This window comes from Nomascus leucogenys, chromosome 14 (assembly GCF_006542625.1).
Source record: "Nomascus leucogenys isolate Asia chromosome 14, Asia_NLE_v1, whole genome shotgun sequence".
NCBI lineage: Eukaryota > Metazoa > Chordata > Mammalia > Primates > Hylobatidae > Nomascus > Nomascus leucogenys.
The window spans coordinates 35,689,325-35,704,126 of record NC_044394.1 but is presented as its reverse complement, the minus strand read 5'-3'; the positions used below and the strand labels follow the sequence as shown (position 1 = coordinate 35,704,126).

The window sequence follows — 14,802 nt, the reverse complement described above, 5'->3', positions numbered from 1 at the left end:
TCAGGGGCAACTGGAAGCTGTCTCTGGACTCGGGGTGTTACGGTAGGATTGGGCTGATGACAGCTACTCCCCAGCCCTCTCTTCTGGGGTAGGCTGGGCTGGGGACCTGCAACCCTTCACCTGCAGAGGTGGTCCCTGGTCTAGGTGGCCCCACTGCGTCACTCTGCTGGACAGAGAGCCGTCCAGGTCTCCCCAGGTCTTGGGTCCTCCTCCTTTTCTGAGGCAAGAAGCGGGGCCTGGGAACCTGGCAGCCCACCCCAGTTCCCCACCCTGACCTCACCCACCACGGTGGAGGGGCTACTCACTGACACGGGGGTGGGTGATGTAGTTTCGGGTGACCGCCTGCATGTGTTCTAGAGCTGCACCTAGGTTGCAGCCACTGCTGGGGAGCCCCCCAGGCCTGCTGTCTATCTCCATGGCCATGGAGCAGTGCCCAGCTGGGAGCCCAGTGCCTGAGCCTGCTGTTAGTGGCAGCTCTGAGACTTCAGGTCCAGCTGGAGCTGGAGAGAGCCGCTCAGCCTTCCCCTGCAGCCACCACTCCCCTCTCCCCTCCCCTCCCTCTCCTCCTCCTCTAGGTTGACAGTAAACAAGGAAGCCTGGGGCTCTAGCTCCCAAGCTTTCCCCACACCAAGCTGTGCAGGTCTGGGAGGGGCCCCAGTCACCTGAGAGCTGGAGGATATGGAGGGAGAAGGGCAGAGGGGAGGGCTGGCTTTTTCCTTCTTCTGTGCTAGGCAGTTCCTCCCTGCCAACCCCAAACTGTATGAATTCAATTCCTCCCCCTGGACCATCAGGTGCTGTCAACATTCCCACGCCCGTCCCTCACCACAGCGCTTTCTGGTCTCTCCACACCCAACTTCTGGCAGGCTGCCCTCTCTTCACTGTTCTCACAACCTGACCTTTCCCTGCACTCCTTGCCCTGACTATACCTGGATACTTCTGCCCCCCGACAATTCCATTGTCATCTTTTTGAACATCTGTAGAGAATTATTTCCTGGTCAGCCTCAGTGCCACCTTCTACATGAAGCCTTCTCTGGATTCTCTAGCAGCCAAGATTTACTACACGTCTAGCCTCTTTCCTAAGTCATACCCTTCAGGAGAGGCCTCTCTTTTCCCTGCCACTGGGCTGTGAGCCCCCAAAAGCTGAGCCTGTGTCTCGACCCACAGACCTGGGTCTCCTGAAGCCTGTCTGTCTCATACTATTGAGAGTTCTTGAGAACGAGGGCTGGTCTCTCTCCATCTGCTTGTAGAACCGTGTCTCATCTTCTCACATTCACCTCCAGATTTCTATACAGCAGGCCTGCCCTGACCTTTGCAGCCCAGATCAAAAGTAAAATGGAGGTCCCTGTATTGTATAACTAAATACCTGGAGTTATAAATCAAGCTATGTGCACAGCCTGGCCTGGGTTCCACCCAAGACCTCACCACCAAGAACTCTCTCTTCGTGTCATGAAACTAAGAGTTGTGGTTTCTCCTGGTGAGTGGAGTGTGGTACAGGTCCGCTGGGCAAGGCAGGGTGGACCCTGGGTGGTAGCTGGACCTGCCCAAACCAAGGTCTTCTAGTCACCCCCATGCCTCATTCTAGGCTCAGGATTTTTGCATTTCTAAGCTCCTCCCCAAGCCATACCACTGAGCAGAGGGCAGGGCAGAAGTATGTTTGCCTAGGGATCACTGTCCCCAAGCACCCACTCCAGGTGACTCAGGACAGCCAATTTGAAACCAAAGCAGCAGCTATTATGTTTCTCAGAGCAGACTGGAGGAGGCTGTGCTTGTTATTTCTGTTCACAGAGTCAAAATCTTACCCCGCATCCTCCCGCCTGAGGACCCATTTCAGGTCTCTGGTTCCTGTCTCGTAATGCCCATCCTTTCAAAGAACTCTCCTGTGGAGGGCGGGGGTGGGTGTGACCATCAAGGAGCAGCATGAGGAAAGTCTCTGTGGTGATGGAACAGGTCTGCACCTGGATTGCAGTGGTGAGTCCACGAATCTATAAAATGACATGGCACTATGCACACACACGGTACCAATGCCAATTTCCTAGTTTTGATATTGTACTATCGTTAGGGAAGATGAAGCCTATCTGTCTCATACTATTGAGTTCCTGCCAATGGAAAGAACTTCCCTGTCCTACCTCTGCAGCTTCCTGTAAATCTATAATTACTGCAAACTAAAAAGTTAAATAAAAGAGTCTTGAGCGAGACTCTTATTTAACTTTAAAAAATTTTATATTGTTTGAGCAATATAAAATATATATAATATGTATATGTGTATATATATATATATATATTTCTTTTTTTTTTTTTTTTGAGACAGAGTCTCCCTCTGTTGTCAGGCTGGAGTGCAGAGGCATGATCTTGGCTCACTGCAGCCTCCACCTCCTGGGTTCAAGCGATTCTCCTGCTTCAGCCTCCTGAGTGGCTGAGATTACAGGCACCCGCCACCACGCCCAGCTAATTTTTGTATTTTTAGTAGAGATGGGGTTTCCCCATGTCAGCCAGGCTGTGTATAGATATTTTAAAGGGTTTCATGTTGCAGTTTGTGATGGGTAGGCCCTCTCTAAACATCTGGACTCTTGCTTGGGTTTACCTTTGATGCTCTCTCTCCCTCTTTCTTGACCTGGTCTCCCCTTTCATCATTCACCCTCTTCAAGGTGACAATGTTTCCCTCTCTCAAGTATTTTTATGTTTGAAAGACAGCTTGTAAAGGGCAACATTTAACCAAAGAATTCGTGTTGGTGCCATGGGCCTTTATTGAGTGGGAGTCAGATGCCTGCTGACTCACACATGTGAGCCCCCTGACCCCCAGAATCCCAGTTTCTGCCCTCTCCCATCTGAGGTCCCTCTGACTCTAAGCCCATTTTCCCTTCCAGTGACAAGAGGGGTAGAAGGGGTTGAGGGGTAAGTAGTTGTGCTGTGGGCACCATTTCCCTTCTTGTCATTGTTTTCCTTTTATTTCAGTGAGAGACACACACACACACTGCACTCACGCACACAAGCTGCGGGACCAAGGCCATTTGGTCGAGAGTCTCTGAGCTGGGGGGGCAGGTGGGGAGGAGAGTGTGGCTGCTGCCCCTCCTCTCTGGGGCCTGCTCAGCGCAGTCCGCTGGGGCACAGGAGACTGGGAAGGTGCTGTGCTCGGGACTCAGTGTCACAGGGTGGGAGTCTTAAGTGTTAGCTTTCTTGCAGCTGCTGGCGCTGCCCACTTTCCGTTCTAGCCAGTTGTATGGCTCGAAGGCCGAGGAACCCAGTTCGTAGCCGGCAGGCAGGTCCAGGAGCGGGGCGGAGGAAAAGCAGACAGCTGGCAGAGGGGGCGGCAGCGGGGGGGACGCCGAGGCCGAGGGCAGCGGGTTGAGGCATGGGGAGGAGTTCCTGGGGTCACCTAAGGAGGTGCCCCTGTGGCTGGCAGGTAGGCCTGGCAGGCTGGGGGTCAGCGCCAGGAGGCTGGGGGCCCTGGGCACAGAGAGCAGCCGGCCCTGCTCCAGCAGCCGCAGAATGTTGGAGGTGGCAAAGGCCTCGGAGGCTGAGGAGGACGCCCGCTTCTCCAGGTCTCTGCTCTGGTCTTTCTTCTGCTTGGTGCGGCGGTTCTGGAACCAGACCTTCACCTTGGGGTGGGGGAGGGGGTGTCAAGGAGAGAGATGGGACAGGCAAAGCAAAGTGGGGGCACGTGGGAGGAGGAAAGGAGAGGAAGGACATGGGGGTTGGGGCAGGTGGTGGATGGGGTGGGGGTGGGGTGTGAGGGTGGAGCAAGAGGGAAAGAAGAGCAGATTGTTGTTAAGGTCTCCCCACAACCAGCCTGCTCTAGGCGAACTGATTAAGGAGTCTGGTCCCCCAAATTATGGAGGCCCCTCTACTGCTAAACTGACTCTGGCCTAGGATGGAGGAGTGGATTGACAGACAGAGAATGGAGTTTGGGAGTACAACTGATGTTCTCCTCTTGGCCCACATGCCCTTGGCTCGAAGTCAAGTTCACAGCCTCAGCCACCATTTATGTGCTGGTAATTCCAACTCTACCTCAGGCCCAGAGCTCTGAACTGAGATCCAGGCCATGTATCCACCTGCCTGCTAGACATCTCCCCATGGATATCTCAAAAAACACCCCAAACCCCACATGTGCAGCTCTGTCCTCCAAACAGAGGCTTCCCATGCTCCCTCTTCCATCATGGCTGCCTCCACTCACTCATGCAGGAGCTCCTCTTCCAGCTCCCTAGAGCAGACCCTCCTCTCTCCCTTTGTTCTCTCTGACCTGGACCATGGCATTGTCTCTACAGCAGCACCTCCCGACTCTGGCTGCCCATGAGAACCTGGGGAGTTTTAAGCCCCTAACTCACTTCTCATCTTGGACCAGTAAACTCAGAACAGGGGAACCTGGGACCCAGACTCTAGTAGTTTTTAAAGCTCACCAGGTGATTCCAAGGTGAAGAAACCAGTGTTTTAAAGGTATCTCTGCCCCAGGTCTAAACTGTAACATGTAGAGGGCTGGGGGCAAGAGAAAAAATGGAAGCCTCTGGCTCATGGCCCCACCCTGGCTCTGACTCATATGTGTGTGGCTGCCCCAGCCTGTTCTCACTCTGCAAATAGCCCCCCATTGGCCACTTCTTGGGCCTGGAGTGCTGAATAATGTCTGTGGTCTGCCCTTGGGAGGACTGACCCTGGAGAGGCCTAGGCAGGTGCCGGATGTGGCTCAGGGCCATTTGGCAGGGAATTCTGAAACTGGACACTTCATTGGCAGGGATGAGTGGTCTCGAAGGTGGGCACAGGCTTCTGGCAGGTGAGACCCCTTGGCTTTGCAGAGTCCTCATCCCGTAGGGAGGGGCATGGCCAGATGCCCGTCTGAGGATGGTGAGGTCTCTGCCTCCATGCTGGCTGCCACGCTGCTTTTGGAGGGAGCTCTAAACCCAATCTGGCCATTGCCCGGTTTGAAGTTTTTAGCAGCACCCTCCTACCCCATCACCTATAAAGGCCAAGTTTCTCAGCGTGACACCAAGTGTGACTGGATGTGGCAGGTTGTTGAGGGGGACTTCTGATGGCCACACATTCAAAGCTGAGGACAAAGAGGTGCCACAGTCTGAAGAAAGTCACTGGCATCATGGAAGAGGTCTTTTTCAGGGCCTCTGAGCAGAACTGGCCCTGCCTCTACCACCAAACACCCAGTGCTCCAACCTTCTTCCTAGTCTACATGAGAAAATGGAACTGGGCAGGAAGCTCAGGCTCAGTCCGCTGGGGGCCACAAAACCTCATGGAAGGAAGGGTGTGCTGCCCTGCAGATGCAAGTTGGGGGAGGGCCCAAAAGAATCACTTGTAGGCACTAGAAGGAGAGACTGGCATTCATGCCCCAGTCCAGAAACTTATCAGGTCACAGCATCTACAGGCCCATGTCATGGGGGCCACCATGGGAGCACCCAGACTTGTTTCCCTGGGAACATAGAGGCCGACCCTGCTCCTCGCCTGGAGCTGGGGCAGGCGTACTGGCAGGGAGGGTGAGAACCGTGAAGGGGAGGGCCCAATAAGAAAAGGTCAGGAAGACCTTGCTGGTTCCTTCCAGCTTTTGGAAGATTTAATAGTCCAGCAACTGCTATGGTTTTGAGAAGTTGCCAAGAGATGGGTGGAGGAGAAGGCTGGAGCCAGAGGGCTGCCCAGGTTAAGAAGACAGGCAGAGCCAAGACAGACTGGGCCACCTGGGCCATGCCAGACATCACCACCTCCTAGGAGTGACTGGCCCTTCAGCAAAGGCCTTCAGAAAGTGAGGCCGGGGTGCCTCCCCTCCTCACACCAGAAGATGTCCAGTCTTTTAAAAAGATCTCTGCCTCCTTGAAGCCACCCTCTGCCCTCTGATCCTGGAGGAGGTGGCTGTTGGGGGGAGAGGGAGCAAGTGACTGAGACAGATCACAATCCCCTCCAGAGGCTGCACTGGGAGGAGGTAAAGAGTGGGCAGGGGTCCTTTTGTAGTTCTTCAGCAGGATGACTGGGTGTGCATGCTTCTATGTGAGACGTGCTTTCCTCCAACCTCCAACCTTGCTGGCAAGCAGTGAGTCAAGGCTGTTCTGAGTGGGGAAGCAGGCATGGGGCTTCAGGAGAAGATGAGATTTAAACTAGATGTGAGTTTGTTGTTTTGAAGGACATTGGATTGAGTTTATTTCTTTATTTTTGTTTTTAGAGACAAAGTGTTGGTTTTCTGCCCGGGCTGGAATGCACTGGTGTGAATGAGAGCTCACTGAAGCCTCAAAATCCTGGCCTCAAGCGATCCTCTCGCCTCAGCCTCCTGAGTTCTGGGACTACAGGTGCACACCACCGTACCTGGCAGATGCAGATTCAATAACCAAAAGTGACCAGTAAGTTATGGGATCTACTTGAAGTTGATTGCTTCATTTATCCATTCATTCACTCATCAGATATACATTGAGGCCCAAGGAATCAGCAGTGAACAAAGCCCAGTGAATCCTTGCCATGTGGAGTGGGCGGTGGAGTTGGGGAGGCAGAGAATGAACAACAAACACAAATAAGCCTGTCTGTCGATTGGCAGCAAGGGCTTTGAGCTGTGTTTCTCAAATGATTTGAGGTGAGGACCACTTTATAATGTGTCCAATTTTGTTGAGGACCAATACTTTAAAAAATACAATTAAAATGAATTACTAGAAAGATTGCTATATACATTTGTTTTTTTTTGAGATGGAGTCTCACTCTGTAGCCCAGGCTGGAGTGCAGTGGCATGATCTTGGCTCACTGCAACTTCCACCTCCAGGGTTCAAGTGATTCTCCTGCCTCGGCCTCCTGAGTAGCTGGGATTATAGGCATGTGCCATCACACCCAACTAATTTTTGTATTTTTGCTAGAGACAGGGTTTCACCATGTTGGCCAGGCTGGTCTCGAACTCCTGACCTCGTGATTTGCCCACTTCGGCCTCCTAAAGTGCTGGGATTATAGGCATGAGCCACCGCTTCAGGCCTTTTCTAAATACCTATTCTTTATTTCTGTACTTACCATGTCATAGACAGGTAACAGTTTATGGGCTGGCAGTGGCCCAAGGGCCATACTCTGGGGGGCACTGCTTTAGAGAAAGGTGGCAGGATAGCGGAAAGGAAGGAGGGGGGTGACTGTTTTGTTAATGGAATGGCACATACAGCCTCCCTGAAGAGGGGACATTTGAAGAAGATATCAGTAATGATGGTCAAGGAAGATTCAGCCAAGTCTAGCTGAAGGCAATGACTGGAAAGAAGAAAACCCTTTCCCACTGGTCACCTCTGGAATCTGACTGCTGAGGGAAGCAGTCCCACCAGATCCTCAAGGACCATAGCGCTGGACACTGCTGCATTCCCCCTCCCTGCTGGGAAGCTTCCTGACCTCTTAGCCAAGCCAGCACCTCCCCGTCCTAGTACCTGAGGCCAGACACCACCTCCAGGAACCCCTGAGCCTCAGTATCTTATCTTTAAAATGGGGACAATAATACTTGGCTATTGCAGAGATGAAAGAAGAAAACCCATTTAGGCAGCTTAGCATCTCGCCTGGCCCACAGGAAATGTGAGTAGTTATTTATCGCTCGCTTTCTCTGTTTCTAGCTCTGTTTCTGAACCAGAGGGAGAGGAGACACAGATGTCATGATTCCAGTCCTTGGGAAGCTGAGGGTCTAGTGGGGGAGTGGCACTAACTCATTCCCAAGAAACAGAGGGCAGTTCATACTCAGGGAGTGGCAGTAATGGGTGTGACAGATGAGGAATGACCAGGCATTTACAAGGTGCTCTCCCACATATCCCAGCTTCCTGCAGCTCTGGGTGTAGCAAGGAGAGGCGGGTGTGGGCTGGCGCTGGGTTTGGGTGTCTCCTGAGAAGGTAAGCCTGGACCCTAACAGGAGAAGTCAGCGGCAGATGGAGCAGGGGCTGGGACCAGGGGTGTTTGTTTCTTGGCCACATACGGGCTAGGCCAGGAATTCTCAACCTTGGCCGCACATTGGAATTTTCTGGGATGATGCCCCGGCCTCATCCCTCACCCATATTAAATCAGAGTCTCTAGGGAATGGGGCTGAGGCCTGGGTATTCTTCTAAAGCTCTGTGGGTGATTCTAATGTGCTTCCCAGCATTGCAAACTTCAAGGGTGAGAGTAAGAAGGGTCAACTCTCTACTTCCCACCATCAAGCCCATCAGGCCCATCAAGCCTATCAGGCCCTTCAGGCCCTAGCGGGTAGGTTCACAGGGCCCTGCAAATGTTGTCTCTCTGTCTCTCTGAAGAACAGACAGGCTCAGAGCCCTCTGAATGTGTCCCTCCTCCCGCAGGAAGCCTTCATTTCCGCTTCAGGTTCATCCTCTTCTCAAGGTTAAATCCAAAGTGATCAGTCCTTTTCCGCTTCTGGGAAACCATTCCTAGCCGACTTCACGGGGTGGTGGGGCCAGCGCACCTCCTGAGCTGTGCCTCTCCCCTCACCTGCCCAGTGCACCTTCTGGGCTGTCTCCCTCCTCTGTCTTCTCAGGGTCCCGTGTGGCCTCCTGGAGGCTGCCATCTTGACTCCCTGGGACTCAGTGAGTGCTTGGTGGCTGCCCTGCCCCCCTCCGCGATCTCGTGCTGGGCCACATTGTGACCCATGGCACTGCCCCCCTCCCTGATCTCCTTCTGGGCCACGCTGTGACCCATGGCTGTGCACCAGGGGATGGGTACAGTTTCCACTTGGCTGCCAGGACTACAGAGGAATTTTCCAGGAGATTATCCATCAGCTTCTTTGGGCTCATGGTCAATATCAAATTCCAAGATTCATTGTTGATCTGGAAATGGCATTCATCTTTTAAAGACTGTTTTCTGTGACCATGGGCCCATACTTAATCTGAGGTGAGTGGTATCTATGTATCTAGGATGGCCTGGTTTTTGTAATCTGCACTAGGAAGGTACCATCTATTGTGATGTTCTGGAAGAAGCCATCTGAGGCAGAGGCATCAAGCATGAGGCTGAGGACAATGCTGAAGGGCTGGAGCAGCTCTTATCCAAGCTAGGTGGGCATCCCGGGGGGGTATTGGGACTTGGCAGTTTGTTCTCCACCTGGCTCCTCGGCTCCTGGCCCTGAGAACGTCCTCCAGTCCAGCTGCAGGAGGGGAGTCCTGAGCCAGCTTCTCACCTTCCTTTCCTCTGCAGCCACATCCTCTTATGTCCTACTTGGACCCTGGTACTCTGGTCATTCATTCAGGCAACACAGAAATATCAAGCATTTGATGCAAGCCAGGCATTGCCAGTTGCTGAAAAAACAAAAATAAAGAAAACTCCATTTTGACCCTCTTGGCTGTCAGACACTAGCAGGGTGGGTCATGGGCAAGCAGTAAGTGTTACAACACGGTAAGTGTTTTGGTTGAAGTAGCAAACAATGTAGTGGAGAAGACAATATATAGGAGCAAACTATCGTGGCGAATCAGAGGTCAGACACCCGCTGATTCAATTCTGGTTCCCTTAACTAGCTAGATGACTTAGGTCAAGTTACTTAACTTCTTGGAGCCTCAGTTTCCCCATCAGTAAAATGGGGTTCATAACTCTTCCTCATAGTTTTGTTGTGATGACTCAGTGGGCTAATAATCACGGACTTAGTAAAGTGCCTGGCAGTTGATGAAGTCTTTTAGGCAACATGGTGATCACATCATCTGGTCAGATTTGCTCACTTTTCCATAAGCCAGTGATTCTCAGACATCACTGTGCATTAGATCACCTGGAACGAAAAATATATAGGTTGTGGGGTCTTCCCTAGAAATCTGACTGGGAACCTCTGGGCTGAGGGTGGCACAGGCATCTGTATTTTACCCCAGGGGAGCTGTACATACAGCTGGTCTCCAGAGAGTACCTTGAGAAATGCTGCTTTAATCAAACACCAAACTTTCTTTTTCAAACAAAGCATGGTGACAAGGTGTATCAGGTTTCTAAAACCAAGGAGAACTGGACTAAGTGGGGCTGTCCCTGTTCTCCGACATGAGAAGAACTTTGAGTGCATGCTACCCTTGGGCTGATAAAGGTGGGCAGAGGGTTCTTTTGATAGTCTTGAGAGAGAGATTCCTCTGAGGTTGCCCCTGCTCTCCAGGGCAGCCATGCTTAGCCTCCGTTGCACAGCCATGGAGTCTGGGCAAGGCCGGGACAGAGGTCAGCTGCACTGTCTCTTGTTCACTGTTCCTACTCTGGTGGACCCTTTGTCCTGTAGAGCCCTGTGGGTGGTGGAGAGCCAAGGAAAGGGCTTCACCATTCTGCCTGCCCAATCCTGTAAGTGGGTTTCAGATTTAAATCTGCAGACAACTCAACTGAATTGGGCATGCTAGATTAAAGAAGAGACTAGCCATGGAAATGGGCCCTGAGCAAGCTCTGTGTTTTCTCTGCCTGAATTGGGACCATGCCTGGGTCCTCTGAGTATCCAGGGAAGAAGGTAGAGATGCTATTTGGCAGAAGGAAGAGAAGAGAAAAAAGAGAGGAGAGGAGAGGAAGAAACAGAGAGGGAAGCAGATATTTTGGAGAGCAGTTGGAGCACATACTCAGCAGAGCACTGGGAGGAAGGTCTGTGAGTAGCTGGTGCTGAATCCCTTGGGCCCAAAAGAACCTTTGGCTTCCAGTCTCTTCCAATTCCTGGCTACACCATGGTTCCTGTTATTGAATTTCAATAAGACTATGGCTTCTGTTTTTATCCCTGGGGAGTCCATCCATTATCTGAGGGCACCTGAAGGAATTTCTTATCTTTTTCCCCAAAAGAGCTCTGACAGAGACTCTCAGATAACTTAAACCACAGAAAAACCAGAGAGAAACCAGCCCTCCCCCCAAAATCTGACGTGCTTTCCTGACATCTCCACTGGGATCTCAAACTTCACTGATCCAAAACAAAATTCTTGATTATGCTCCCACCATCTTGCTTCTCCCCCACTTTCTCAACTCATTCATTATATGGTGTCACCATTCTCCCAGTTGTTCAGCCCAAACCACTTCCTTTCCCTCGCCCTGTGCATGTAATCCATGAGCAAGTCCTAACAGGTTCCAGCACTAGAGTGCCTCTCACATCAGTACTCTTCTCTCCTCCACCACTGCTCTGCTCAGGGCCCATTCAATAGTTCCTACCTGTCCACTCCTGTCCCCTGTGGTCCCTTCCCCAAGGGGACCGCTGCTCCAGCCCTTCAGCCAGAGAACCCCTGTAAAATGCCAATAATCTCCTGTCACTTTCTCTTCAATGTATTACCATAGTCTCTAAGCATCGCATGATCCTGCTCTACCTACTTACCCAATTACCCTGTAGCTCCAGCCACTCTGGCCTTCTGATACTCCTAGAACATTATATGCTAGTTCCTGCCCCTCCGGTCTTCATAGTTACCCTCTGCCTTGTCGTGTCCTTCTGGCTCCTCATCTGGCTGTTTCTCCCTTATCACTCAGGCCTAAGCTCAATGTCATCTTCTCAAAGAGGCCTTCCCTGAACACCCCAGTAAAACACTTCCTTCTAGTCTCTCTCCTATGACCCCATTTGAGCTCCCTCACAACACTCATCACTCTTGGAAATGCAGTTTGTCTTTGTCTCTGTGGATCTTAGCTGCATGAGGGCAGGTGCCTGGTCTGTTTTGTCCTAAGCTATAGCCCCAGTGCCTCGAAGAGTACCTGCTATATAGTAGGTATTCAATAATATTTTTGAACAAAAGTATGGGTGAGCATACTGAGAATGCCACAGAATTCTAGCTACAGGTTAGTTAACCTCTCTGAGGCTCAGTTTGCTTAAATGCGGATAATAGTACCCACAAAGCCATCTTCATGGGTACTATTACCCATGAATGCGCCTGCTGCAAGTCTTGAGCAAGTTACCTATTTAACTTGTCTATGCCTCAGTTTCCTTCTTTTTAAAGTGGAAACAATATACTCTTATTGGCTGGGCATGGTGGCTCACACCTATAATCCCAGCACTTTGGAAGGCCGAGGAGGGAGGATTACTTGAGACCAGGAGTTCCAGGCCAGCCTAGGAAACAAAGCGAGACCCCGTCTATACAGTAAATAAATAAGTAAATAAATAAATAAATAAATAAGACTTACTGTTGTATGCTAATGAGGTGATTCAGGGTGGATCTCTAGGTAGTTTCAGGACTGGGGCTGGTTCTAGAAAGACCATACTTGTGATTAGAGGGTGGAAACTTTCAGCCGCCCCCATTCTTTCCTCCTAGGGAGGGGAGGGGAATGGAGATTGGATTATAGTCTTTTTTTGTTTGTTTTTGAGATAGAGTCTTGCTCTGTCATCCAGGCTGGAGTGCAGTGGAGCTAACATGGCTCACTGTAGCCTTGACCTCCTGAGCTCAAACAATCCTCCCACCTTAGCCTCCCAAGTAGCTGGGACTACAGGTGTGTGCCACCACACCCTGCAGTTTACAGTGTAAACTGTAAAAAATGTTTTAAAAAACTTTTTTTAGAGATAAGGTCTCCCTGTGCTGCCCAGGCTGGTCTTGAACTCCTGGGCTCCTGAGCGATCCTCCCTCCTTGGCCTCCCAAAGTGCTGGGATTACAGGCGTGAGCCACTGTGCCAGGCCAGCCTGGATTTAGTCTTGAACAAGGAGACCAGGAGAACTTCTGGTTGGTGAACACGTGGAAGTGCTGGGAATGGGGTCACTGGAAAGGGCATGGGAGCTCCACGCACCTCCCCCTTACCTTGTCCTTTGTGTCTCTTCCATCTGGCTGTTCCTCACTTGTGTCAATTATAATAAACCAGCAAGTGTAGGGGAGGTGTTTCCTGAGTTCTGTGCGTCATTCTAGTGAATTGTCAAACCTGCAGAGGGCGATGTGGGAGCCCCCAGTTTTACACCAGTCCGTTCAGAAGCACAGGTGGCTCCTGGAGCTTGCGTCTGCTGTGGCACTGTCTTGCGGGACTGAGCCCTTAACTTGTAGGGTCTGTGCTAGCTCTGGGAATTAGTGTCAGTATTGAACTGTTGAATATACTCAGTGATGCTGGAGAATTGGAGCACTGCCTGCTGGTGATTGGAACATACCATACACTTGGTGTTGGAAGAAAAATCTCACACGTATCCCATAAGGTTGTAGTGAGGACTAAACTAGTTAGACTATGTCACGCCCTTGGAACAGGACCTGGTGCATGGGAAGTGCTCAATAAGCATTAGCTGTCCATTACTTTTATTATCTGTCAACCCTAGGACTGGGGACAGAGAAAGGAGGGTCGTGAGTGAGAACAGTGTGGAGGACTCGCTGAGGGCCTACTACGTGTCCAGCTGTGTTCTGGGCTCCTTGTGGAGCACGACGAGGAGCCATGGCCTATAAATACATTCTTGTCCTAGGGAAGCAAATGCTGGTGGACATCCAACACCACACACGTACACATGCACACACACACACACACACACTCTCTCTCTCTCTCTCTCCAGGTCAAGCCATGTGGAAAGGTCTCTTGGGAAGAGGGCAAGGTGCCTGCAGAAGGCTTCCTGGAAGAGGGGGGGCTTGGGCTTGACCTCCAAGGGCAGCTCAGTGTAGGGAATACGGGCCTCGGTGACTTCCCCAGGAGTTCTGGCCTGGCCCTGCCACTGCAGCCTCCTCTCTGAGCACAGGCCTGGCTTCCCAGCCCCCTGTTGAGCCCAGCTGGAGGGAGGCCCCGCAGGGTTGTTTGGGAGCTCTGCAGTGGCAGCTGGGGAAAAACAAGTGCAGGTGGAGATGACCCGGCCCTGCAGGACAGCAGCTGCTGTCCTTCCCCGGCCTTCCCCTCCTCCCAGCCTGCCCCTTCTCCCGGCCTGCCCCCCCCCTGCCTCTCGCCCCTTCTCGCCTCTTCCTCTGCCTTACTGTCAGTGTACCCCAGGAGGAACCTGCTCACCTCTCAAGGGGACCAGGACTTCCAGGCGCATCTGACTACCCCGTCCCCAGGGGTGGGCTGCACAGCACTCTGTTGGTGGGATTTGAGGGGCTGGAGGAATTATGCTGAGGGTAACAGGGAGAGCTGACCTCACTGAGGCAGGGACACAGGGGAGGACAGCAGCCACACAGCACAGACGGGAAGCCCTCACTCCAGCACAGCCTCCCACCTCGCTCCCAGGAAGGAAACCAGCACACTGCTCCAGACCAGCGCTTCCTCACTCCCCTCCTCCCTTCCTCTCCCCTTTATCAATCCTGTTTTGGCCGTTGTTTACAATGCATGTATTGATTGATCTCCCTCATGTATGAGAGCAAACTACTAGAGTTCTGGCTGAAAGAAGGGTCTCTGAGTTATTCTTTGACAATCTCAAGGAAGGTTGCCCAGTTTATAGGCAGCAAAAAGATGAGAGACTGCTTGTCCAAAGCCCAGCTCTGGAACTAATTAGTTGTCTGGCCTTGGGCATAACTTCCTCTCACCTGTAACATGGGAATGACATCATCTGCTTCTTGGCAGGGATTAGTTACTTAACACAGGCAAAGCACTTAGTGCCTGACACGTGTAAGTACTAAGTATTAGTAGTAGTAGTAGTGGCAGTATTTTGTAGCTCTAGTACCAGCTTGAAGGGTCTCCATTCATACAGGGTAGGTGCTTAATTTACAAAAGTTTTTATCTTTTGAGTTAAGCATACTACTGTTAAAATGCCAGTCCTACCCAGGTGAAGGGGGTGTGCAGACCCTCCTTTCCAACAAGAGACTGAGGCACCCTGAGATGGAGGGAGGGTGACGGAGGGTGGGAAAGGGCCAGGAATGGAGAAGTGAGAGGTCCCCAGCCCAATTTTATAATGTTTCATCTTCCCTAGAATCTTTATTTCCAACCAGCCAAGCCCTCACCCTCCCTTCTTGTCGTTCCTCTTACATGCCAACGCCCCCCCAAGCCACTCCTGTGCCCCCAGGGCTGCTCTCCCCCAGTTTCTCTGAACTTTTTCC

The 14,802-nt window shown here is 51.7% G+C and overlaps 1 protein-coding gene and 1 pseudogene across 1 annotated transcript in view; one reads left to right on the top strand and one right to left on the bottom strand.

The window, feature by feature from the left end:
* Positions 1 to 2,917: 2,917 nt before the first annotated feature.
* Positions 2,918 to 14,802, bottom strand: part of VAX2 (ventral anterior homeobox 2) — a 32,716-nt gene continuing 20,831 nt past the window's right edge. Inside the window, exon 3 of the mRNA XM_003262527.2 lies at positions 2,918 to 3,596. Within this exon, the coding sequence (XP_003262575.2) occupies positions 3,159 to 3,596 (438 nt within the window). The 3' untranslated portion in view covers positions 2,918 to 3,158. The remainder of the gene's footprint in view (positions 3,597 to 14,802) is intronic.
* Positions 5,929 to 6,041, top strand: LOC115838496 (annotated as a pseudogene).